This window comes from Trichoderma reesei, assembly GCF_000167675.1.
Source record: "Trichoderma reesei QM6a unplaced genomic scaffold TRIREscaffold_25, whole genome shotgun sequence".
In the NCBI taxonomy this organism is placed as follows: Eukaryota; Fungi; Ascomycota; class Sordariomycetes; order Hypocreales; family Hypocreaceae; genus Trichoderma; species Trichoderma reesei.
In genome coordinates this window covers 42,127-67,807 of record NW_006711172.1, presented here as the reverse complement: position 1 = coordinate 67,807, position 25,681 = coordinate 42,127, and the positions used below count along the sequence as shown (strand labels likewise).

General features: G+C 47.5%; 9 protein-coding genes across 9 annotated transcripts; 5 read left to right on the top strand and 4 right to left on the bottom strand.

Annotated features, from left to right (window-relative positions):
* Positions 1-93: 93 nt before the first annotated feature.
* Positions 94-1,726, top strand: TRIREDRAFT_81454 (uncharacterized protein; the record flags this gene model as incomplete). Its single annotated transcript, XM_006968704.1, has 3 exons — positions 94-260; positions 365-690; positions 805-1,726. Exons 1-3 carry the CDS (start codon positions 117-119, stop codon positions 1,724-1,726), a joined length of 1,392 nt encoding a protein of 463 aa, XP_006968766.1. The 5' UTR covers positions 94-116.
* Positions 1,727-2,343: 617 nt separating this feature from the next.
* On the bottom strand, positions 2,344-3,065 carry TRIREDRAFT_51707 (uncharacterized protein). The gene is made up of 3 exons (XM_006968645.1): positions 2,980-3,065; positions 2,644-2,846; positions 2,344-2,553 (listed from the first exon to the last, which is right to left on the bottom strand). The coding sequence occupies exons 1-3, from the start codon at positions 3,046-3,048 to the stop codon at positions 2,361-2,363; spliced, it is 465 nt and encodes a 154-aa protein (XP_006968707.1). The 5' UTR covers positions 3,049-3,065; the 3' UTR covers positions 2,344-2,360.
* A 7,839-nt stretch (positions 3,066-10,904) lies between these two features.
* Positions 10,905-11,673, top strand: TRIREDRAFT_123668 (uncharacterized protein; the record flags this gene model as incomplete). The annotated part of the gene is made up of 2 exons (XM_006968703.1): positions 10,905-11,352; positions 11,423-11,673. The coding sequence occupies exons 1-2, from the start codon at positions 10,968-10,970 to the stop codon at positions 11,671-11,673; spliced, it is 636 nt and encodes a 211-aa protein (XP_006968765.1). The 5' UTR covers positions 10,905-10,967.
* A 620-nt stretch (positions 11,674-12,293) lies between these two features.
* On the top strand, positions 12,294-12,980 carry TRIREDRAFT_111179 (uncharacterized protein; the record flags this gene model as incomplete). Its single annotated transcript, XM_006968702.1, has 2 exons — positions 12,294-12,433; positions 12,521-12,980. 2 exons carry the CDS (start codon positions 12,294-12,296, stop codon positions 12,978-12,980), a joined length of 600 nt encoding a protein of 199 aa, XP_006968764.1.
* A 504-nt stretch (positions 12,981-13,484) lies between these two features.
* TRIREDRAFT_81450 (uncharacterized protein) lies at positions 13,485-15,247 on the bottom strand (the record flags this gene model as incomplete). The annotated part of the gene is made up of 2 exons (XM_006968644.1): positions 14,223-15,247; positions 13,485-14,160 (listed from the first exon to the last, which is right to left on the bottom strand). The coding sequence occupies exons 1-2, from the start codon at positions 15,152-15,154 to the stop codon at positions 13,485-13,487; spliced, it is 1,608 nt and encodes a 535-aa protein (XP_006968706.1). The 5' UTR covers positions 15,155-15,247.
* Positions 15,248-15,559: 312 nt separating this feature from the next.
* On the top strand, positions 15,560-16,291 carry TRIREDRAFT_68636 (uncharacterized protein; the record flags this gene model as incomplete). Its single annotated transcript, XM_006968701.1, has 1 exon — positions 15,560-16,291. The coding sequence occupies one exon, from the start codon at positions 15,560-15,562 to the stop codon at positions 16,289-16,291; it is 732 nt and encodes a 243-aa protein (XP_006968763.1).
* A 353-nt stretch (positions 16,292-16,644) lies between these two features.
* On the bottom strand, positions 16,645-17,514 carry TRIREDRAFT_111176 (uncharacterized protein; the record flags this gene model as incomplete). The annotated part of the gene is made up of 2 exons (XM_006968643.1): positions 16,645-17,280; positions 17,401-17,514. The coding sequence occupies 2 exons, from the start codon at positions 17,512-17,514 to the stop codon at positions 16,645-16,647; spliced, it is 750 nt and encodes a 249-aa protein (XP_006968705.1).
* A 690-nt stretch (positions 17,515-18,204) lies between these two features.
* TRIREDRAFT_81447 (uncharacterized protein) lies at positions 18,205-20,013 on the top strand (the record flags this gene model as incomplete). Its single annotated transcript, XM_006968700.1, has 4 exons — positions 18,205-18,547; positions 18,637-18,708; positions 18,762-19,247; positions 19,462-20,013. The coding sequence occupies exons 1-4, from the start codon at positions 18,473-18,475 to the stop codon at positions 20,011-20,013; spliced, it is 1,185 nt and encodes a 394-aa protein (XP_006968762.1). The 5' UTR covers positions 18,205-18,472.
* Positions 20,014-20,554: 541 nt separating this feature from the next.
* TRIREDRAFT_68566 (uncharacterized protein) lies at positions 20,555-22,303 on the bottom strand (the record flags this gene model as incomplete). The annotated part of the gene is made up of 1 exon (XM_006968642.1): positions 20,555-22,303. The coding sequence occupies one exon, from the start codon at positions 22,301-22,303 to the stop codon at positions 20,555-20,557; it is 1,749 nt and encodes a 582-aa protein (XP_006968704.1).
* Positions 22,304-25,681: the final 3,378 nt, after the last annotated feature.

The following is a 25,681-nucleotide window of genomic DNA, read 5'->3' as shown; positions in this document are numbered from 1 at the left end:
CGCAACTCCGCCTTATCACGACCTCGCCATCGATCGATCGACGACTCATAACCCTGACACTCTCTTCATCTTGAACTAATACCCAGAGCTCAAGAAGTGTTTGATTCCATATCATCATGGAATATAGAAAACAACCTGTTGTAGAGGCTGGAGTGCATATCCAGCCCCGACTGATCATCCACGGCGGCGCGGGCAACATCCAACGGAGCAATTTCCCTGCTGAAAAGTATGCTGCCTACCGAGATGCTCTTTTATCAATTGTAAGTCCATTCATCTCTCTATAGATCTTCGAAGACATCATCTCTCATCACAACTCAGATCAAAGAACCTTTCTTGCAACCCCATGTACTGACACAAACCACAGGTCACCAAAACCCAAGCCTTCATGAACTCCTCAACCTCATCCTCATCTTCAAGCCCATACCCAGAGGAAAAGAAGAAAAGGCACCCCTCCGCCCTCGACATCGCAACCCACGCCGTCGTCCTCCTCGAAGACAACCCCCTCTTCAACAGCGGCCACGGCGCAGTCTTCACCCGCGACGGCATCAACGAGCTCGAGGCCTCCGTCATGGTCTCCCGCGGCCTCAAGAAGCGCGGCGTCGGCGTCATGGGCCTGCGGAGAGTGCGCAACCCCATCTTGCTGGCCAAGAAGATGCTTGAGCACGGCGAGGACGATCTTGCGCCGGCGGGGTCTGTGCCTTCTTCTTCTTCTTCTTCTTGTGTTTCTTCATTTGGTACCTCTGCCTCACTGGTGGACGATGTTGACGATGGCGATGGCGGTGTTATCAAGGGGGTTGTAGAAAGGAACGATGATTTGGACGTCCCCTCTGCTCAAGGGCATACCCAGCTCCACGGCCCAACAGCCGAAAAGCTCGCGGCAAAGTACAACCTCCCCCTCGTCGACCCGAGCTACTTCTTCACCCAACAGCGCTGGGACGAACACATCCGCGCCCTCGAGCGAGAGAAATCAGGCATCGCATCATCATCGTCATCATCAGCGACGTGGCACGCGGATGAGTATCTCCCCCAGGGCACTTGCGGCGCCGTCGCCCTGGATGCAGAGGGCGTCATATGCGCGGCCACGAGCACGGGCGGCATGACCAACAAGCTGACGGGCCGCATCGGCGACACGCCCGTCGTAGGTGCTGGGTTCTGGGCCGAAGAGTGGGATGAAGAGGAGGGCGCAGCAGACGGTTTCAGGGCAGAGCCAGGCAGCATCATCAGCTTTGCTGGTCCGTTGAAGGGCTTGTTGGCAGACTGCTTCCCCACGCCGTGGATGTACTCGCCCTCTCCCTCCTTTTCACCCCTTCTCGAAACGACGTCGACAACAACAACAACAACTCGCTCCGTGGGCTTCTCGGGCACCGGCAACGGCGACTCGTTCCTGCGCGTCAACGCCGTCCGCACCGTTGCCGCCATTGCGCGCTACAGACCTTGTCCGGGGAGCCTCGCGCTGGCGAAAGTTGCCGCTCCGGGGGGCCAGCTGCAGCAGAGCGCGGGGGATCGCTGGGGACGCACGGGAGAGGGCGAGGGGGGCATCATTGGGCTCGAGTGCGTGCTTGATCGAGATGAGCGTGGGCGGGTCGTGGGAGTGCGGTCGGAGGTGTTGATGGAGTATAACTGCGGTGGAATGTATCGTGCTTGGATCGATGACGAGGAGAAGCCGGTTATGAGCATCTGGTCGAATGGGTCTGCGGATGAGCTGTGTGAGCCTTGTTTGAATTGATGTGCACCACTTTGAAAGGGATATCTAGACGTAAGAAAGTCCAACGTTGAGATTTCGGGGACAGAAAATGTCCAATTCTTTCATTCTCGTCCATGGGATTCACCGTCCCATTGGCCTCGTTTCCCAATAATATAGCTATACACAGGCGGCGTGCCTCATCCATTGCCGCACCTTGTTCTCATATAATAATCGTACATGTGAATGGCTCACAAATACCATTGCCTTGGGGCCCAAGAGCTTTGCGAGTCTGCATCTCGCGCATCTTGGGCGACCTGCCGGTTCCCCTCAGTTTCCCCCTCCATATCTATAAGCCACGGAGAAAAACGCCATTGCGATGCGGTTTGCAGATATCCATAATATTGATCGTTTTGACTTCAAGTTTCTTCCTTCGTCTCCCGTCTTTTTTGTTGTGTTCGGGTGGTTCTTATATCCTCGCACAGCCTCTGACGCCGCAGAGCCCGCAAGAAATAAATCAGTCGTGCGTCAAGAGTCGAAAACGCCGAGACCAGGAAAGCGATAAAAGGTTACAAATCAAAAGAAAAGGGCAGAGTTGAGAGATGTATGGTGTCGATTCGGGTTTTTTCTCGTTCGTTTCGGTTCATCCTTCTTTTTTTTTTCCTCGGTCTCGGTCCGCTCACATGGCCTGGACTTCGGAGTTGGGCGGCGGCTGGGGCATCTCCAGCTTCGTTGATCCAGCCATCATCTTGCCAAAGGCGATGCCGACGCCCTCGATGACGGCCAGCAGGACGGCGCAGCCAATGGCGTTGTTTCGAGCGGCCTTGACACCGCCACGGAAGGCGAGGGAGCCGCCGGTGAAGAAGCCGGCACTGCGCAAAAGGTTAGATCTGACGTGTTCTACCAAAGCCGGATACTCAAGCCCCCTCCAATTCTCGGGCGGCGACGGGATCAATGCTCACATGATGGCGTTGTAAGGGTCCTCCTTCTTCCGGATGCCCTTGACGGCGCAGTCAAAGGTCGAGAAGAGACCGCCCCAGACACCAAAGTTGCCGCCCAGGACGGGCGCCCGCATCTTGACGGCGGTGATGGCGCCGATGCGGCGCTCGCCGTAGGGAGAGTTTCGGAAGCCCTTGATGCCGTGCCAGATGGTTCCGCCAATAGCCTGTATGCAGTCCAACAGTCAGCCGGTCAGTTTCGCTGTGGTGTTTCGCGGTCTTGCGTCGATGACAGCATGTGGTGATGCCAAGGTGGGGGGAAGGGAGGAGGAGAGAGCGGAAAGAGGCTTTAACACGTACGCCCATGGCAAAGGCACCACCAAAGTCATTGAGAATGACGTAGGGGCAGGGGTCGCGTCCGTGATCCATGGCTGTAGGAGAGGAAAGAAAGGCTGGACTTGGGAGATCGGGTTGAGGCGAGGCGGAGGGAGATGATGCGGGTGCGATATCGTCAGCCTTGGTGGTGAGGAAAGGGAAAAAAAAAAGTCGGTTTGCGCTGGCTTTGGCTGAGTCCGGCTTGGCTGGCGACTGGAATTGGCTAGAAGGGAAAATTCGGGCCGCGGTGCTTGTTCCGTTTTTTTCGCGGGCGTGGCGGAATGCGTTCCGTTTGGGGAACGGTGGCACTCTCCGTTTAAGACGGGAGTGAACGTTTGGAACGGAGCGACAGCTCCTCAATGAAACCCCGTAGTAATACTAATTACTGCATTATGGGAATGTGACGTTCAGGAGCGCCTGAAGGCAACTAGCGCCTTTAGATCATATGCTTAGGAACATAAATACAGAGCCCTAGAATATAGGTAAATATATTTAGCTAGCTATAATAGTATTTTTCCTTTTTCTTCCTCTTTCTAATATAAGGCTATTTAAATAATCCTATTTTTAGCCTTAAATTATTACAGTTATAAGCCTAAATAGTATAAGAGTACCTTATTAATAACTTCCTATATGCCTTTTATACTATTTTATTATATTTATACACTTATTTTCCTTAAATCTTATAATAGAATTAATTAAAGATTTCTTAGCTATACTACTAGTATTAGTTAAGCTTATAGCATAACTAGATTAATTAAATTAAATTAAAACACTTAAGTCTTTTACTTAAGTATATAGGATTTAAGAGAAGATTAATCTTAAGCTCTTATTAGCTGCTAGTAATAACTTTATAACTAATAAAGTTCTTTTATAAGAAGATATAAAGTAAAAGCTAGCAGCTGCTTTAGGTAAAGATAATCTGCTTTTAAAGCTTTAGGAGATAATAGCTATATATTATGCCTAGCTCCTTAAATTCTAATTTAAATAATTAAATACTTTTAATTTAAAAAAGAAGAATAATGCTATATGCTTTTAAATTATTAAGACTATTAGCAGAGGAATTTATTAAGCCTTTAAGGATACTTTTAAAAAAAATAATAAAGGAGAGATTAATAAATATAAAGTTATTATAACCTATAAGCTTCTAAGAGGTTTTAAAAAGATAATTACTTTTAGTAACTTAAGCATTTTTAAGGCTATGCAGAAGAGCTATTAAGCAGTGCTAAATAAGGCCTATGCCTTAAAAATAAACCCTTAAGCTTAGTTTAACTATTAGTTTAAGGCAGCAGTAAGGGTATTTTAACTATAGATTTTAAAGATCTAAGGTAATATAGCTATTATTAATTTCCTAAGCGTAGTATTAGTTAGGTTTACCTTAACCTAGGCAATATAAGCCCTAAATAAGCTTATAATTTTAAAAATAACTAAAATATCTCCTATCTCTTTCTTATACTAGTATAAAGCTATATTTTATATAATTATAAAATATTAACTAGTAGGGAAAAGAAATAAAATATATCCTATATTAGCTAAAAGATTAAATACTCTTAAAGGTGCAGTTAAAAGCAGACTAAGTAGTAAAAGGCAAGGTTTATTTTTTAAGGAATATCCTTATAAGAATAAAAAAGAGGAAGGTTATGCATAGCTACTTAAGTAATACTAAAAGCTAAAATATGCCTTAACTAAAAAGAAGAATCCTAAGATATATAGCATACCTTTTAAGGCCTATATTAAGATTATTTATAATTACTACTAATTAAACACCTAAAAGGAGTTATATTTAAAGAATCTTTTCTAAGCGCAGGATTATAGCAGTAATAGCCTTAAGCTAACTAAATCTATACCTAATAAACTAATTACAGCGCTTATTAACCTTATTAGCTTTCTTAATTTAAAAAGCAGACTAAGGATATATACTATATTTAAAAATAGCATTTATCTACTTTTATAAAGCACCCTGCTAAATTCCTATAGCACTCTCTATTTAGTTAATAATATTAACTTACTTAAAAAAGGAATATTTATTTCTAATATAAGTAAAGACTTTATAAAAGCAGGCACTATATAATTCCTTATATTTAGTAAAGGCATAAGGGTTATTAAGAGAGCACTAGAAGGAGAGGATAGAAATTTAAAAATAAATCTTATACTTAAAGATATTATTATTATTAAAGGCTTTTATATTAATATAGTCTTAAAAGCTCGCTTATATTAATTAAAAGCTTAGTACTTAGGTTATAATTACTTACTATACTTTAAAAAGCCTGCTAACTAAATAGTATTAGCTAAGCTTATGTATAAGTATAATTTACTATTCCTTTAATATAACCCTATTTCCCCTTCTTATATAAGCATATAGCTTACTAAAGCTATATATAATAAAGCATTAAATTAAGGCATTTATAATATAATAAGAAGAAAAAGACTATTAAAAGATCTACCTTTTTTAAGATCTAACTCTAAATATCTATAGTATTTATAATTAGGCTATCTAAGACCAGCCGCCCTTAAGGTAATAGTATATTATATAAGGAATATATAAATTAATAGAATTAAGCAGCTAGACTGTAAATTCTATACTCTAGCTAAGGCTAAGTAAGTAATTTTAAGGAGACTGTTAAAAAGACGCTTACTAAAACCCTTTTAGTAACTTTATTAGGATTTTTAGAATTATAATCTAGGTTTTAATAAAAGTAATTAGCTCCTTTTAATTAAAAATAAATATAGCAGATAGATATATATATAGCTACTACCTAATAAAAAGTAACTTATAATTTTTTATACTCTTTTTAACTTTATTAGCTGCATAAAGAGATAATATAAACTTAATATTATTATTTTATAGTAGGATAATAAGAAAGCTGTAATTATAATTTAAGGCAAGTCTTTATTTTAAAAAGAAGTAGAGTATTATAGCCTTATTCTTAAATTAGCACCTTCTTATACTTATAAGCTAAATAAGGGTAAAAAGCATGCTAATAAAGAGATAACAGTTAAATCTATTAAAATAATCTCTACAGCTAATTTACTAATAAACCTTTAGCTTAAAAGTATAGTAGCAGCTGTATATTTATATAATATAAGCCTATCTTAGGCTAATAAAATGCTTAGTCTAATAAATTGCCTTAAATATTAGTTTAAGGATTTTACTTCTTTAAAAATTTATTATTATAAAGTAGACTTAAGGCCAGACTAAAGCAGGATTTATATATATAGCTGCTATGCCTATATATTAAATAAAAAATGCAAGGTAAATAAGAATAGGAAATTATTTAAAATAAGCCTTAAAGGTCTAATTAAATATTTTATTAGCTATTCTGCTTTTAATATATATTATATCTAGATTCCTTAACTTAGCAGAGTCTTAAAGACTAGGAATATTATATTTAATAAGACTATATTTTTTAAACTATAGGAGCTGCTAGCTCTTAAGCTTTTTAATAAGCAGCTAAATAAGCTATTTAATAATATCTTAAAAGAGGAAGATATTAATATCTTAATACTACTATTAAGCCTCTATCTTTATAACTTAAAAAAACCTACTAAGCAGCCTATAGTATATATAAGCTAGGGGGTAGAGAAGGAAGTATAGAAAATCCCTTAAATTATAATAAAAGGACCTGCTGCTGTAGATAAAGAAGCCCCTACACTTATAAGGCTAAACACACCTTATAATATTTTAAAAAGAGAGCTAGATTACGCCCTAGCGCTAAAATAAAAGTATACTCTTAAGCACTTAGCTAGTATGCAAAATATAAGTAGCTAAGTAAAGGATTAACTATAAATACTAATAAGAAGTCAGCCCCTTAAAGGAGTTATAGCTAAAGAACCTTAAACACTAGAATTTAATAAAAATAAGCAGATCTAGTAGTAATTATAAGCTTTAAAAAAAGCTAAGGAAGCTGCTAAATTTATAAAGGGATTTATAATAGTAAAAAGTGGTATTAATAATAGTAAAGATAAAGTTTTACCTTAGAAAGAAGTTTAACCTCTTACTTTATTATATAAAAGTGTATAGCTTTATAAAGAATAACCTTTAAGGGCAGTTAATAACTATTCCCTTAATTAAAAAAGAAGGACTAAATATAATAAAGTTAAGGATAGGATTTATATTATTATTATAAGCTTTTTTAAATTACTATTAGATAGGATATAGCTTAATAAGATTAGCCTATTTAGTGTAGATATAAAGATTACTAAAACTGTTTTTATAATACTTAATAAAGCAGCTAAGTAAAAAAGCGCTTATAAAATAAAAGCAGTATTAAGCAGGCTATGCATTTACTTTAATAACCTAGCTAAGCTACTAAATAGCTAGAGAGAGATATAAAAGCATTTATTAAAAAAGAAGTTTAAGGAAGCTGTAAAAGTTAAGATTTAAGTATTATAATTTAAGGGAATATAAAAAAAGATCTTAATTAATAAAGTAAAGATAATGCTATTGCTAATAAAATAGGTATTTACCTATAAGTTTAACTAAGATAGCTATCTTAACTACTATAAGGCAAGACTTATAGTAAGGGGGGATTTATAAGACTAATTTATAATTAAGAGTATATATACTACTACACTTACAGTATATTTATTTTATATACTAATTGCTCTAGCTATAAGATTTAAGCTTAAAATTAAGCAGTATAATATTAAAAATGCGTTTATTAATACATCTTAGGATAAAGATAGCCTCCTTATTATAATATAAATGCTAAAGGGATTTTATAAAGCTAACACCTATCTAAAGCTTAAAAAAGCTTTATATAGTTTTAGGGATTTACTAAAGTTATAGTTTAATAAGTTCTCTTTAACTTTAATAAATTTAAGGATAGAAGTATGCCTTAAAAAGCTATGCCTTTTTTATATACTAAATAGGAAGGTATTTATAAAATTCTATATAAATAATATCCTTATTGCCTATTATAAAGAAGATAAAGCTTATTTCCTTAAAATTAAGCGCTAAATTAAGGCTAAGTATAAGTTATATAAAGGGGGAGATGCTAAATAGTTTTTAAGAATTAAAATTATTAAGAATTATATAAAGCGTTTAATCTATCTGTCTTATAATATATATCTTAAAAAAGTTATATAGTAATTTAATCTTATAAAAAGAGACTAGAATTTAGAGATTCCTATTCCTATAAAGGAATATAGGAAAAACCTAAAAACAGCTATACCTTAAAAAATTAAGCTATATTAAAAAAAGATCAGCTCTGCGCTTTATAATATAATTATAATCTAACTAGATATTATATTTACAGTATTAATACTATCTCATTTCTTTATAAATCTATTAAAGGAATATGCAGATGCTGCTAACTAGCTTATTTACTATCTCTATATTAAGAGATACCTTGCTATTTAATATAAAGGTAGTAAAAGAATAAAGGTCTTAAATACCTTAAGTAATACTTTATTTAGTAATAATTTAAAGACTAGGAAGTTATTATAAGGATATCTTATTTTCTTATTTAGCAGCGCTATTCTTTAAAATATAACTTAGTAAGCCACTATTAGTATAAGTATAATAAAAGCTAAGCTAATTATATTAAGTTAAATAGTAAGAGAGACTATTACCTTACAGCGCCTTTTTAAGTAAATTAAATTTAACCCTAGGGTTAACTAGAATATTAATTATAATAATTAGCAGACTATTTACCTTATAATTAATCTAAGTATAAGAATTAATATATACCTCTGCTATATAAATATCTAGAATATATAATTAAAGCAGGAATATAAATATAGCTTTATAAATATTATTTATATGCTTACTAATAAAATACTAGCTAATAGACTTATAAAGGCTTTGCTTTATTAGTGTTTTAAGCATTTTATAAAGCTCTTAAAGCTATATAACCTTAGTAAGAAAAAAGCAGGTAATTTATAAAAAATATAAGAAATAAAGCAGTAGAGTAGGCTAGTAAAAATAATATATAAAGTTAATTTAAATAAAATAAAAATATTAATAAACTAGGCTTTTAATAACTAGCGCCTACTTATAGAAAATATACTTAGCTATAGTCTTCTAGGCCTTCTTAGCCTTTATTTTCTTATCCTCTACCTTAGTTAGATCTAGCGCTATATCCTTATTATTTAATATCTTAAAAAAGAGGCGCAGGGCTGCATAATAAGTATTAAGAGTCTGCTAGTTTATTAGTATTTAAGTATATAATTTAAGATAAAAAAAGATATACCTTTTTATCTAACTTTTTAGCAGTATGCTTTATTTATTAAATAAATAGTACTAATATAAAATAACTATATATATACAGTTAGTAAATTATATAATTAAATAAAAGGAATTAAGCTTATTATAAGGGATAATAGTATAACCTGGCTATATATAGCATATAGCACTAAAAGCAGCTGCTAGCATTAATATAATAAGAATAGTTAGGCCTTTAGCCTGCTAATAAGGCCTGGATATAATTCTTATAAGCAGGATCTTATTAAGCCAGGGGCATAGGATTAGTAAAAGGACCTGCAGCTATATAAGGTCTTAAAGTTATTATTATCTTCTTCTTTATCTAAAAATAATAGATTAGTATAATAAGATTAAATAAAAGAGATAAAATAAGATAAATAATATTAGCAGGCTGCTTACCCCTAGACTTAGCAAAGGGCTTAAGGGCAGCAGTCTTTTTAAAAGGTATAGCAGCAGTAATAATAATAATAATAATAATAATAATAATTAAAAAAGAAGGGAGTAAAAGCAGAGGATTAAAAGCTTATTTATCTATTCTAAAGCTTCTTTTAAACAGCTTTACTTTATAAATGTAAGGGCTAATTATTCCTTTATTATTTACTGCACTATGCTTTATAAATAAAGCTTTTATTTACTTTTCTTTAATAATATAACTTTATATATTCTGCTATTATTTCTAATATAAAGGAGCTTATAAATAGTAGCCTAAGCATAGGCTTTAATAATAAGGTTATTAAAGGAATAAAAACACTAAGGATTTTATTATTTAGTTAAAGGGAATGCATTTATAATGCTTCCTTTAACTAGGGGGTGTGTAACATTTAGGAGCGCCTAAAGGCAACTAGCGCCTTTAGATTATATGCTTAGGAATATAAATATAAAGCCCTAGAATATAGGTAAATATATTTAGCTAGTCATAATAGTATTTTTCCTTTTTCTTCCTCTTTCTAATATAAGGCTATTTAAATGATTCTATTTTTGGCCCTAAATTGTCACAGGGAATAATAACTGAGGGAAATGGCCAAATGAATTATACGATGAGTTGCAAGATTTGTCCAACTCTCAAGCATGGCCTTTAATTCAAGGAACTCATAACGCCAGCAGTGGCATTTGAAGCTATCAGCGTTATGCGCATATCAAGTCACGAATTCTCGAAGGTACCTATGGCAGGGTAGAGAGATATTTTCTCTTTCTCGTTCTGCTGCCTGGCGGCACCTCAAAGCAAACAACAGAACAGAAGCCATTCGGCTTCGGCTCTCAACCACGGCTCGCAGCTTCACCAACGACCAGAAACTCCACGATTCACATCACCAACGCTTTCTACAGTCGCTTCTCTTGCCCTAGCAGACAAACGCATTAACCACGTTTGGCACGCCTCCGTCCTAGCAGACCTTGAGAATCGGCCAACTTCTAGCACGGGATCCTGTTATTATAGTCTCGTCAAATCAAGGCGACTTACATGACCCCTCTTCTACCCGCCGATTTTGCCGTGTTGTTCCTTTGAGGCTCTTTATGTGGTTAACACAGGCAGTCCGCGGGGCCCCGATGTCTTTTCCAGCATGGCTCGCCGAACCCGAGAACCAAGGCCCCGGAAATCCTTGTTTCTCCAAAGCTTTCTTTTTTCGTTGGTCGATTTCCATTTACGATGTGACATCCTGACATTGTTCCAAGCCTGCCTTGCATAAAAGAATTGCCCACCCATCCTTGTCACTGTTCGTTGTAGCCTCCATCCTGGGTCACAGTCATTCCTTGATCCTACATAAACGCCATCATGCCTCTCGTTGTCGTCCCAGCAACAGAAGCAGACCTCCCTCGCTCCTTTGCCATAGAAAGACGAGCCTATGGCCCCAACAAGACCAGCCCGATCCTGTTCCCGGGAGAGGGCCTCAGCCTCGAGGACCGCGTCGCCCAGATGTCGGCGCGCAAGAGAGATGATCCAGCCTGTCAGTGGATCAAGGTTGTCGATGTAGACTTGGAAGCCAAGGGCGAGGAGAGCATGATTGCCTTTTCGCAGTGGTTCGTCTACTCGGACGGCGTCAAGCCCAGCCTGCCCAAGAGGTCGTGGGGTGCAGGTACCAACCCCGAGGCTTGTGACGCCTTTTTCGGGGAGATGGATCGCAGGTGGTGGGATCGCTTTGAGGGAAAGTCTCACCTCTGTAAGTCACCACTTGATATGATCCATTGTCACCAACTTCAAAAGCTAGCGGACTCATCGTTTCCACGCAGACCTCAAGCTCCTCCACACTGACCCGGACCATCAAAGACGCGGCGCCGGCAGCTTGTGTCTCCAATGGGGCACCGCCGAGGCCGACAGGCTGGGCCTCGTCTCGTATCTCGAGGCTTCTGAGGAGGGCCGGCCGCTGTATGAAAAGTTTGGCTTCAAGGAGGTAGGCCGGGTTGTTGTTGACTTGTCGAAATGGGGCGGCACGGAGCCTGCAACGGCATATCTGATGGTTCGCGAGCCGCTGCTCAATTAAGCCTCCTTGAGAGAGTCGAGACAGTCTTGCCAGTGGTTCATATTTTGTTTTTGTCGATAGCCAGCGGCTGTATGAGCTTATATTTATGTACCGTATCTAGTAGGCGTCAATGAAAATGAGAGGTTTCCCTTTTCAATAATTCACTGGTTCACTGCGTCAAGTCTAGTCATCTCGATCCTTCACCGATGCATTCACCGCCAGTGTAACAGCTCAATAACACCCACCGTTCATCTTTCCGCGTCAAAGACAGCCTCGCCTTAACGACATCATGGAATGCGCCACAACTTACACACGAGCGCCAAAAAGCCAGACTTGCAAGACAGCCAAAAGCCATTTTCTCGCCGATGACTCAGTGCGGCTGATTCTGCAAGGACGCAGTCACAGCACCAAAGCCACAAACAACACGCCAACGTCTCCAATGAGAGCGATAGTCCAAGCCTTGGAAAAGAAAGAACAATGACATCTTATCGGATGAGGAGAATTGACCATAAATACCAAGCGGACGAGAACCCCAACCACTCATCTCTCGCGTCGGACGATATCAGAACCTTCACTGTTGACCAGCTAAACGTTTCCTCGAAACAACTTCCACAACTATACGCTCTTCCATCGACTTGAAAATGGCAGAATCATCGGATCAGTCTGAACCCATCTACTTCTGGAGGGAAACAGATCCCCAGACAGGCTATCTCTCCCAATGGTACCACTGTCCCTTTCGAGACGACAAAGACCCAAACATCATCTACGAAACAGCAGAACAGTGAGTCAGAAGCCATACTTCTGCCCAATTCTCAACCCCAATCATCATCCTTCTGATCTCATATATGTGCTGAGAAGAAAAAAACAGCTACATGATGTACCAAAAAGCACTCCTCTTCAACGACCAAGCCTCCGCACACAAAATCCTCTCCAGAGGCCAAACCCCCCGCAAAGTAAAGTCCCTCGGCCGCAAAGTCGCAAACTTCTCCGAAGCGACGTGGAACGCCAAGCGCGAGGTCATTGTCCGGCAGGGCAACTACCTGAAGTTCACAAACGCCGTCAAGGAAGTCGGCTTCTGCCGTGGCTCGGCTGCTTCGGCGGGCGAGCCGCTTGTGGGAGGGTCGTTGAGGGAGACGCTGCTGAGCACGGGGCAGAGGGAGCTTGTTGAGGCGAGTCCGTTTGATGCCGTTTGGGGGATTGGGCTGAAGGCTGCGGATGCGGATGCGGGTGGGAATAGGGAGGCTTGGGGACTGAATCTCCTGGGAAAGGCGTTGATGGATGTGCGCGAGAGGTTGCGGGAGGGGAAGGCGGCGGCTGCTCGTGTTTGACTGGAATGAAAGGCGATCAGGTAGAGACCATATACACCATTGCGACGGGCGGCACTCTGTGATTAGCACAAGACTGGAAGAATCAAGCAGGGCTTCGAATACCTCAGTAGCCGTATGTCCATTGGATGATTATGTCTATGCGTCTATATCCATGTCCCAGCCCTCTTCCCCTCCTCATATCGTCGTACATATAACAAAAGGCGCCTCGCCTAGACGCAAAGTAGAGCGGTGTGTTCATCCCGGCATGTTCCCTTGACATGCCCCCCAGTGTCCCTTTCCGTTGTTGTTTTGTTTTCTTCTCCTTGTGTCCTTGGATATACAGCCTCCACATGATTTTTGACATATAATACAGATTGAATACAGATCGACAAGGCTTCCTGCCAAGGTCCACTCCCATGCTCCCAGACGCCGTGAATCATACAGAAAACGAGCACAAGGCATGCTTCTTCTTTTTTCGCTGTGTTTCTTTCCTTCTTTCTTTTTCTTATTTTCTTCTTTGCTTCTTTAAACCCAGTCTCGCCCGCTCTTCTGCATCTCAATCAGGCGCCAGCCCCTCGTCTCCGGGTTGTTGACGTCCTCGGGAACACGGGTGATGCCAATGGCATACGTCACCTGCTGCACCCGGTCCTCCATGCCAGCGGCCAGCTCATTCGTCTTGGCGTTGCGGTAGACGTGCACCTCCTGGGTTCGGCATGTGATGATGAAGACGGGGATCTCACCAGGGTCCAGCATGCGGGCCTTGAGAATGTCCACGTTCCGAATGTCCAGGATGCGGCCGTCCGACTTCATGCCGGCCTGGAGGTACTGCTTCGTAAGGGCCTCGTAGACAGAGAACTGCGCGGCCGAGAGCCACTGCTTCAGCACCTCGGTGTCTCCCTTGACGTAGGCGTCCAGCACCTCGGGCAGGATGTACTCCCGCAGCTCCTGCAGGAAGGGCTCGGTCCGGAAGCTGGGGTCCATGGAGCGGAACTTCTTGATGACCATGGCCGTCTCGTTCTCGGCGAAGAAGCCGCCAATCGTGTCGGTGATGCTGCGGGCCGTCGTGATGAGGGGATTCTCTGATTCTTCGTACTTGCCCTTCAAGCTGAAGACGTTCTGGACAAACTTGTTGCTGTCTCGGAAGTCTCTCCAAGCTTCTTTCCAGGCCGCGTCCTTGTGCAAAGTGATGTTGGTTCCGGCGCTATCAAGAACGGTTAGATTTACAACTTCGACGAGGTCGTCGAGACAGCAGAGCAGACTTACTTGGGATCTTCCTGGAGAACTTCGTCTTCACCACGTTCCTTTGCCAGCTGCTCCCTCCTCTTCCTACGCTCCTCCTTCTCAACCCAGCCACCATAGCGGGATGAGCTGCCATCATCAATGACATTCTTGACGTTCTTGAAAGCCTCGGTTTCTCGAATGGGCTTGGTGGCCTTGTCGACGACATCGCCGGTGACATTGGCAGCCTTTCGCACGCCCTTCATGACCGGCGTTTCCCAGGTCCAGGCCGCGCCCTTGCCAATGGCCGTGGCGGTGGTCTTGGCTACCTTGGAGGTGGTCTGGGAGATGGCGCCGGTGGACTTTTCGTAAGCCTCGCGAGCTCGTCGGACGGATTCGCTCTCGGCCAACTGGCTGGCGGACGCGGCAATCTGCTTGGTCGACTCGTTCCATTCCTGGGACTTTTGGAGCTCAGTGTTCATCGTCTCCATGAACACCTGCCAGGGGGTCTTGTCGCCGTGCGGCGGGGGCGGGGGGAGATCTTCCTTCTTTTCCTTGCCCTCATCTTGGTTTTCTTGCTTGGACTCCTCCTTTCCATCAGCCTTTTCCTCGGACTCCTTGGTCGGCTCTTCCTCGACCTTAGTCTTGGTCTCAGCTTTGTCCTCGACAGGCTTTGCCTCGGTCTTGACCTTGTCCTCCTGTAGTCTCCGGCCGCTCACATGCAGGAGGCGGGACTGTGACGCAGCGGAAGCGACTCGCAAATCGGCAGGCATGAAACTCGATCTCAACGGCGTCGACAGCGCAGACGGAAGCGTCGCACGCTCAGCGCTCGCAGCATTCCGGACGGGCCTCTGCGCAAGCTGAGAGGCTAACCGAGTGTATGCGGCAGGACACGGGCTGCAGGCGGGGGCAAGGCGCAGAGAGGCCCTCGAGAGGCCATTCTGCGAATTGGCGGCGCTGCGGGCAAGGGAGTTCATCTTTGGCAGAGAACAATCACAGGCCAGAAAAAAGAAGATATATTAAAAAGAAGTCTTCAAGCAGCTGCAGCACTTGGGCAGCGCGGCGTGGGGGGGAGGAAAGAGGGAGAGATGAGGCGGAGACGAGGATTTGGCTCATGTGCGGAATGGAAATTTTTGGACTTTTGGCGATGTCGGCTGGCGGCGGAAAGGCAGGCGGACAGCCGGGAGAATGCCGGCTCAATCGCAACTTTGCCGCCACCTTCGGCCGCGGCCGCTCCGATAGCGATAGGTTTGTTTGGTGCAGCAAAATTTCCAGGTCGACGACGAGGGTCCAGGATTCGCACGCTTTGAGAGACATACAGAGGCGGCCACATACACATACGCATACACACAGACACAAATACACACACACAGCCACGCAGGATGAGCGGATCATTGAGGAGCTGCTTTGCGGCTCGGCCACTGGCCCGCATCTCGCAGTCCATTGCCTCCCGGAGCGGCGTCCAGGGCATCCGGCCGCTGTCGCAGACGAGCGCACGACGAGACGACGCAAAGGATGGAAAACCACAGCCGGCCAAGACGGTGCCGCCGAAGCCCCGGACGGAATCGCTGCTCGACAGCATCTTCGCGACCCAGCCGGCGTCCAACAGCCGGTCCGCGCAGCCAAACTCCATGGCCAGCCTGTCCCAGAGCATGGTCTTCCAGGCCCTCAGCAAGTCCAACATCGACACCAGCGTGCTGTCCGGCGGCCCCTCGCAGGCGGCGCAGAAGAAGGACGACGAGCTGGAGCCGTACCACTTCCACGTCTTCTCGCACAAGCACAACACCCACATCACCTGCACAAAGCCCAACCGGGAGCCCATCATCTCCATGTCGTGCGGCAACATTGGCTTCAGGAAGTCACGGCGCGGCACCTTCGACTCGGCCTATTCTCTGACAAAATACGTTTTGGAGCGATTGATTCACACGGGGTGGCCAATGAAGATCAGCCGCCTCGAGCTGGTTCTCCGAGGCTTTGGCCAGGGCAGAGAGGCGGCCGTCAAGGTGCTCATGAGCCCCGAGGGCAAGGTGCTGCGCGACAAGATTGTGCGGGTTGCGGATTCAACCAGAATCAAGTTTGCAGGAACAAGGAGCGAGAAGCCGAGGCGGTTGTAGAATGCTCGGCTGCATCAGAATCAGCCATGTGTGATGATTATAGAGCCGAATGTACCATATCTTGTACACCTATACCAAAAGAACAAGGAGAGCGGATGAAAGGGAAAGCAAGAAACAAACCACCCAAACAAGGCTACAAGCGCAAACTGTGACGTTATCAAGCTCATGACATGAAACTCCCTAACCCTCGTGATGATATAATGGTATCATACCGACCCGTAGCCTGCAAACATAAAAGAACGAAGGAATAATCGAGCCATAAACGCCAGTCAAGTTGTCCACCAACATAAAGGCGAAAGAGAAGAGAAAGGAAAGAAAAAAGACAAAAGCTACGCAGTCGAGCTTGGGCGCCATCATGGCCGGATAGCCCTCTCCGCGGCTGGAAGCTGTCTGCCCGACGTGTCCCTAAGAATCTGCTTTCCTTTACCGCTTCCTCCTCTTCGCCGCTCGTCGTCGCTACTCCATTCGTTGTCACGCTCCGAAAGCAGATGCGGCCTCTGCTGCCCGAGCATGCGTGATTGCTCGTCCACATGCTCGTCGTCGTCGTCATCGTCGACCAGCTCGCCGTCGGCGCTGACGTATTCGGGGGGCTCGATCCAGTCCCTCGGCACGACGCACGGCAGCGCAACTCCAATGCTCGCGGCTCGATTCAGCCATCCGGGGCCCGCATCGCCCGTCAGCTTCTTGCAGAGATACGACGTGAAGTGGTTGCAGTTCTTTGTGAGCAGATTGTACGAGGTTCCGAGGAACTCTTCCGATGCGTCTCGCAGGGCTGCATCAATCTCCTCCGACGTGGCCAGCGTAAAGCCATGCAGGATCTCGCACTTGAAGGTGCCGCCTGGGGGCTCCGTCTTGGGCTTGGTCCAGTACACTCCGGTGACTCCGCGCTTATCATGCCCGCCGTACGCGTATTCTCGACCGTTGATGACAACTCCTGAGTGTAGCAGCGATGCTCCCAGGGTCCACAGCATCGAGGCGACTCTTCCGGGCTGTTCGAGGACGAGCTTGTGTTAGCAATCAATCGAGCACTCGGTGGCGCATAGAGCGGCGGAATAGCTGTGGTACGACAAGCGCTATTGCGATAAGCTCAAGCCAGAAAGAAGCCTTACCGGGAGAAGGTCATAGACGTTGATCTTGATCTCCGTCTTTTGTAGCGACAGCGTCGATCTGTGTCTGCTCTGGCGCTGGCCGGACTGTTGCTGCTGTTGTTGTTGCGAAGGCATTGCGACTGCGATTGCGACTGCGATTGCGATTGCGGAGATGGAAATGCAGGTGGCGTTCCTTGTCTTTGTCTGGCATCAGTTATAAGACAATGCGGGGGTCCGAATCAGACGAAGCTGAACAAAGAAAGAAAAAAATACCCCTACAAGTAGAATGAGGGTGAAAATAAAGCAAGATCAGTAGCAGGAGGAGGAGGAGCCGAGCAGGACAAGTCGAAGAAGGCGGGCGTCAGAGTTGCTTATGTAGAAGCTGGAGTGCAGTAGCCCAACCTTGTGACGATTGCCTCGAGGCGAGTGAGATTGACGACCGGGGTTGCTTACGTGCGCCGCCTAACAGCGCTGTAAGATGCCTGTAACTACGCCCCAAACAGGCATCAATACACCTGGAGGCTTCCGTGGCGGCAAACAGCGCCGCCCGTCTCAGCAGCTGAGCTCAAGCGCTCTTCCAGTTCAGCCCAGTTCCGGCCAATGCCGAGCTTGAGACCAGACCAGGGATTCTGCTGCTCGTCTGCGCTGCCCTAGCTTGCCTATGACGCACGCCACTGACTAAGCGCGGGAAAATCTAGCGCCGACTCCGACCACAGCTCCAGCTAAATCCCATCCAGTGTGGGGTCGAGGCTCAAATTTCATTCTCACCATCTCCCCTCCTCTCTCACCAGAGAAGAAAAAAAGAAAAAAGAAAAAGGAAGGCAAAAAAAGGGCCAGCTTCCATCTGCGTCCCTTTGCTCTTCAGAGAAGCTCTTTTCGCTTCCATCTTTCCCCTTCGTCTTCGTCACCTCGGGCTACAAGTAGCCTGACGGCCGCATTGGCGCTCTCCATTGCGTCGCCTGCTTCTTGCTTGGCTTCTCTTCTCTTCGTTTCTCCATCGCGCGCAGCAAGGTCTGCAGCCCTTGGACTCGTTGCGCCCTCACGACTGCTTCTTCCCTTTATTCCCTCCCGCCACTACGCAAAATCAAGAAAGATGCCTCCCAAGAAGGCGGTTGTCGAGGAGAAGATCCCTCTGGGACGACCTGGCAACAACTTGAAGAGCGGCATTGTGAGCAACTACCCTCCTGCCCAGCCCTAGTGGCTGTTCCCCCTTTGCTCCGCAAGTGCTTCAGTTCCTGACAATTGTCTCCTCTTCAGGTCGGCCTCGCCAACGTCGGCAAATCCACCCTCTTCCAGGCCATCACAAAGTGCAATCTTGGCAACCCAGCTGTATGAAGCCCCCCGCCTCGTCCTTCTTCGTTCGGGGTGCTGACAGCCTGAAGAACTTCCCCTATGCCACCATCGAGCCCGAGGAAGCTCGCGTCATTGTCCCCGATGAGCGATTCGACTGGCTCGTTGAGAAATACAAGCCCAAGTCACAAGTCCCCGCCAACTTGACCGTCTACGATATTGCTGGTCTTACCCGCGGATCTTCCACAGGAGCTGGTCTCGGAAACTCTTTCCTGTCCCACATCCGAGCCGTCGACGCCATCTTCCAGGTTGTCCGATGCTTCGACGATGCCGAGATTATTCACGTCGAGGGCGATGTCAACCCCACCCGTGATCTGGACATCATCAGCGAGGAGCTGCGACTCAAGGATATTGAGTTTGTGGAGAAGGCTCTGGAGGCTCAGAAGAAGAAGACCCGCATGGGTGGCCAGAGTCTGGAGCTGAAGAAGGCCAAGATCGAGCAGGAGATTATCGAGAAGATCCTGGCCTGGCTCCAGGACGGCAAGGAAATCCGCAAGGGCAACTGGAGCCCCAAGGAGGTAAGCCATACTCTCTTGTTCTGCACATCCTCCCTCCCCTTTCTGCAATTACGTGATGACAAAGGGCCTTGACGGCCTGAACAATTTAAACCCAGCTCGTCGAATGTCTTTGACATATTGAGAAGAAACCTATTCTGAACTTTTGCCTCGCAACTCCTTCAATTATACATCTACTGCAGCTTTCAAGGTGGCAACTTTGCTGACAGCTTTCCAGATCGAGGTCATCAACCCTCTGTTCCTCCTGACGGCCAAGCCGGTTGTCTACCTCGTCAACCTGTCTGAGAAGGACTACATCCGCAAGAAGAACAAGTACCTGCCCAAGGTTGCCGAGTGGATCAAGGAGCACGCCGAGGGCGACCCCATCATCCCCATCTCCGTCTCCTTTGAGGAGCGCCTGACCCGGTTCGAGACCGAGGAGGAGGCCAAGGAGGAGCAGAAGAGGGTGGGCGCCGAGTCCGCTCTGCCCAAGCTCATTATCCAGATGCGCAAGGCGCTCCAGCTGGGCAGCTTCTTCACAACGGGAACCGACGAGGTCCGCCAGTGGACCATCCGCATCGGTACCAAGGCCCCCCAGGCCGCCGGTGTCATCCACACCGACTTTGAGAAGACGTTTATCCAGGCCATTGTCTACAACTTCTCGACGCTCAAGGAGCTCGGTGACGAAGCCGAGGTCAAGGCCAAGGGCAAGGTCATGACCAAGGGCAAGGATTACGTCGTGGAGGATGGTGACATTTTGCTCATCAAGGCCGGTGCTGCCAAGGGTTAGACTGCTTTGACAGCGGTGTGTAGTTAGGTAGCCAGGAATTGAAAATGTAAAATGCCATCTCAATCTTGCGTTCTTTCTCAGTGACTGCTCGTCAAGCTGGCCACCTTAACCCACAACGGTATCCATTGATGATGCCTAGGTGTATCATATACCGCTTTTACCTATGTATTCCATGTCCGCACATATGTTTACTGGGGCAGTAGTGCACTAGACACTACAGCGCCGGAAATCATATAATTGCAGACAAGACCCAAGACATGCAAAGAGTGACAGAATCAAGACAGTATTGGAAAAATGAAATATATTCAAGGAGTGAAGTATTAGTTGGCTATATATAGCAGGTATATCAAAAGGTCATTTCAATCATCAAATCCGGAAAAAAGCAAATCAAAGACAAAGGGAAAGAAAAAAGCAAGGAATTAGGAACAAATTACGACTGTGAGAAAAGAAGGCCGGAAACCAGCCGAACTCTTCCTTCTCTCTCTTTTAAAGAACCCCCCCCCCCCAATACAACCCCGTGACTCTCTCCTCACAGCTTCTTTCACAGCCCGCCGTACTTGACGCCGCGCTTGCCCATCTCCTTCCTGCCGATGGGATCCTCGGGCCAAACCCAGCCGCGGCTGCGCTTGGCCTCGCGCTTCTCGGCCAGCTGGGGCTTGGGGATCCAAGTGTCGCGGGCCTTGGCCTTGCGCCGGGTGCCGTCGGCGGGGGCGCCAATCTCGGCCTTCCAGTGGGCGTGGCCGGCGGGCGTGTGGTCGCCGGCAATCTGGCAGAGGCCCCAGAGGGCGAGGCAGGCGGTCAGGGGGATGCCACCATCGGACGACGATGACGACGACGACGAGTCGAGGCCAAAGTCGGCATCAGAGGCATTGAGCTGCACCGAGGTAATCTCCAGGTCGCCAAAGAAAGGGGTCGTCTCGGTGCCGGCGCGGACGAGGACGAGCTCAATCTCGGTGAGGATGAAGCCGTAGCGGCAGCCGTGCTCGCGCATGGCGTAGTGCAGGGCGGCGAGGCCGCGCAGGTAGTCGACGCGCTTGATGTTGCCCTCGACGCGCATGCCCGTGTTGAAACGGTCGAAGCTGCGGACGAGGCCGACGACCCTGGCGGTGGGCTTGCCGCCGAAGATGGCGGCCGCGGTGGACGACTCGCCGGCGGCGTTGGCGACGAAGATGAGGTCGTTGACGCCCGAGGCCGTCTTGGCCGGGACGGAGAGCTGCAGGGGCCGGTTGGAGGACATGGCCAGGGCGGAGTTGAGCTTGGGGAGGTAGTACGACGCGTAGATGCTGTGCAGGGCCGCCTCCGTCTCGGGGTGGCGAGAAGGGAAGGCGGGGGTCTGGAGCAGGGACGCGGGCACCGGGGCGTTGAGCAGGGCGGATGCGCCTGGGAGGGAGAAAATGGCGGAGGCATTGAAGCTCGACCATGAGGAGACGCTGCGGACGTCCCACCAGAAGTGCTTGATGGAAGGATCTCTCAGGGGAAAGGAGATGGTGCGGACCAGAGACGCAGCAGGGTTGGGACATGTCAGGTGCTCCATGAGAGTTGTAGAGGGCGTCGCGTCAGTCGCGGCGGCGGCGGCGGCTGCCAGACTCAGGGGTGACGGAGCACGGGGTAGGTAAGAGGGGAACATGTAGTCTGACTGCTGCGAAGCGGTGGGAGCTGCCGGCATGAAGGGCATCTGACGATAGGTGGGATAGCCATACTTGTCAATGGTGGCCGGGTCAATGGTGCAGCTGGTGCGGCGAGAGGGCGGCATGGTGTCCTGAGCAAAGGTCGCCGGCGACCCGAGGAGCGTTGAGGGAAAGGCCGGCGTCTCATCAAGAGGCTGCGGCGGAGGTGTCGCAAAGGGAGAGATGTGAGCGAAAGCCATGTTGGCCAGAGTCTCCGGGTTGGTGAAGCTGCGCGAGTGGCTGGTGCGGATGGGCTTGGAGGCAGGCGGCGGCGGCGTGGACTGCTGCTGGGCCAGCCTTGCCCTACCAGAGCGAATGGAGTTTGAGCGGGAGTGCGCGGCGGGCATCATGCGAGACTGGCTGATTTCCTGATCCTGAGAGCGAATCTTGGGCAGCAACAGGGGACCATGCTGGCGGACCGGCGGGCTGGCGCGCGGAGGAGTGGTGAAGCGGGAGCACACCGAGTCTGATATTGAGTCGACCGCGGAGATGGCAGCCGAGGCTGAGGAGACTGTCGAGAAGATGGACGAGGCCTTGGATGCAGACCGGGCATGGCGATTGTGTTGGTTGAAGGGCAGCTCCAGGAGACTTGACGGGTAGTGGTCGAGGCTGTAGGCCTCCATGAGAGGCATGCTGTCCATGGGGGGCGTTGTAGGATCCTCGAGGGAGGGAGAGGGCGAGGGGAAGGTGAAGTCGAAGGCGACGTCGGCTGCCAGACTGGTTGTGTGTCAGTAGGTATGGAGCGTAAAGGAGCTTACGGATATGCAAGGATACTCACGCTGACATGATGGCGGTTGATATGGCGTAGGTAAAGGTGAACGAAGCGAGGAATTAACCGTATTAGGCGATGAAGGAGGCCAGCTCCGACTGTAGACAGTTGAGATGTGTTTTTCGCAGCTTTTTTGGTTGTACGCGAATGGTGTATATCAAAGCGATTCTCCAAGCGTTTGGAGCGTGTTCGACCAGCGAGCAAGAAGGCGTTCTAAGTGACTAGATGCAAAAGAGCAAGAGAAGACGTTGGTTCGATGGCAGATGAAACTCTCAGACAAGACGAGATGCAAAGCAAGAAAAAGAAGAAAGCAAGAGGGAACCAAAAGAGACTATGGAGAGGGTTGAACAAGGAAGTGAGGCAAGAATGATTGGAAACCGAGGGACGAGGCCAGCTTCTTATCCTTGGAGCTGGCCTTGGGGGTTTGAGGGTCCTGAAGATGGCGGCCAGGTTCACGGCCGTCTTGGGGGGTGTGGCGTGCGAGATGCGGGTAGAGGCGTGTAAGAGGGCGTGGGATGGGATGGGGGTGGAGCAGCCGGATTTGCGTGGTAGTAGAAGTCGACCCCCTCCATGTCCACGTCCCATGAGCAGAGCAGACAGACAGACCGAGAGAGGGGGACCAGACACGGCTGCTGCAACTGTCCCGGTCGGTCTGGTCTGCCGTGCCATGCCGCGAAAACTCGCTCGCCAGCGGCTCATGGATCAGCGAGGCCAGAGGCTGAGCCCTCCCTGGTCATGCCATTGCTCGCACCCACACCCGCGTCTGCCTCTGCCCGCCTCGTCTGCTTGGGCACAAGCTCGAGCATCGTCGAAGCCAGAACAAGGAAGTTTGAAACGCGACCCGACGAGTCCGGGGTCGAAAAGAGTCATCGAGGACAACGCATTCGGAGAAAGAGTACTTACTAGCATCGACTCGTTGTTCAAGATGTTGCTGGTCAAGACCAAGTACATACTCGTACATGCTGTAAGGCGTCGACATGGCTCCTCTCCCGTGGTTCTGACGGCTCCATCATCCGCACCATGCCATGCAATGCGGCCCAGGGCCACAGCCTGGCATCCGGCCCCGGCTGCCCGCCCCCCCCCCCCCCCCCCCCGCCAAGGCTCCGCGTCTGCATCGTCGAATTGAGCATCGAGGACTGAAGACGCAACGAGAAACGAGGAAAATGCTACCAGGATCGAGTCCCAGCCTGCTTGTCGGCAGACGTCGCTGCTGCAGCCTGTCAGTGGATGGAAGCCCAGAGTGTAGGTACGGATAGGTAAAGATTGAGTCCAAAACTCCCCCTGCAGCCATACACCCCCCCTCTCTGAATGTCTAGCGAGAAGAATTAGGGCTTGGAGAGCGCGCTAGATCACAGATTGACTAGCGCCAGCAATCAGGGTCGATTTCCCGGGGCTTAGCGGGACCTGCTGCAGGCGCCGCCTCTGCGATTGGCCCAACTGTGCAGCGGCACCCATGACTCATTTGCTGGGTGCGGTACGGTACGTCTCCTTTGCTCGTGTCTTTCAACGTGTTTCCCATGCTCAAACATTGTTGGTTGTTGGACGCGCGCGCAGAACTCCAGATCTCGCCAGATCTGGTTTGATCTTGGCACCGCGATGCGGAAAAGTCGCGAATTGCGAGCTTTTTTTTTTTCCTTTGCGACGCTGGATGTTTGTCTTGATCAGACGAGTATTGTCATGTATCGCGTGTCCATCCGTCGTGACTGTTCAAGGCATCTCGTGCTCGCAACGGCCGCCGCGCCAAGCAACCAGGCTCCTCCACTCGCACGGCCACAATTGCTTCCTCTTGCCGCCCATCCAGAGTTTGGACCCCAGGTTTTTCATTTCATCTCACTCACTGCATTGCCTGGTCTGATAAAGTACCTAGTAGTAAAAAGTACCTACCGCCAATGAAACTGCCAGCAAGCCTCCGTAAAGAATTCTCATAGCAAGACAGGGCCGTAGCAGTAATACAAAGTTTATTACTAGTATGGAGCTCATCTCCCGTCTATTTTTGCTCCGATATCTGAAATTGCACGTTCCGCTTCTTTTAGCTGAGACCGTGGATGAGACATGGTCAACAGCCGCAAATAGACGCAGCTTCTCCTCTGGCTGGCATTCTTGCCGGGCGCTTAGAGCGGGACGGACGCCTCCGCAAGCCGCCGAGCGCTTAACCGCCCGCTCCCCCGGTGTTCTGTAAGTACCTTGCCGTTGTTTCTACTATAGGTATGTACATGCTGTCTTACATACACGCAGAGCAAGAGGCGGCACATAAAAGGGAACAAGCGTCTCCCGTCCCAGCCCGTGATCCGAGCGTCCTGCTCGTCGCACCACCGATCGGGATCAGTCGAACTTGTAATTACTCTAGTATTACCAGTATTGTGAACATCTCACCGTCTCCCGATCAACGTCCCACACCGGCGGCTGCGCAGATTTGCATCATTATACCGTTTTCCCGTCTTTGCCATGCTGGACACACCGTGCTTCACATGCGCACATTCTCTTCTGCTCTGTAGGTACATCAGGTACGTCACGCTTCAGGATAAAGTATGCCAACCATGTTTTGCTTGATTGACCGAGCCATCAGTTGCTTCGCCTCATTCTTGTCGCTCACAGGCAAATCCAGGCGCGTAGCAACCTCTTATGACCAAGCCCAATCATTTTTGCGAGAACCGCATTTCCGCGTTCGCGCCTGTTGCACACAAAATTTGTCCTCTCTCATCGTACATCCCGTGCCTTTACAGTGCCTTTGTGTTTCCCCATATCCCCTCTCTATTTCGCATCCTCGTACACTGCATGCACCACCAGTAACACCATACATTTACTGTACAAGTAGCTATTGGACAACCCCAGAGTTGCTATCCCGCACACGGCATCTCCCCTATCAAACACGTGCAAGCCTCCACGCATCATTCATTCATTCATCCCATATTTCTCCAGCAAAACGCGCCTCAACCCGCTTCTCATTCATTCTCCCGGGTCTTTCTCTCAGTACTGTGGGGTTACTTGTACATACCTACGAGTAGTAGACCTTTCTCTATTTTAGGCCCAGCCAATCGGCTTCCCGCATGCCCCTTCCGCACTCTGATTGGCTCACCGAATCTTCCTCTTCTCGAATCGCTTTTTTGTTGCCCCACGTTCAAAAAAGCTCGGGTCCACTCTTTGATTCAGCCCCACTTACGGCAGAATCGACACGCCTCGAGGACCCACTCAGACGACTTCACAGCAACTCTGCGTTGTCATAAAGTACCTA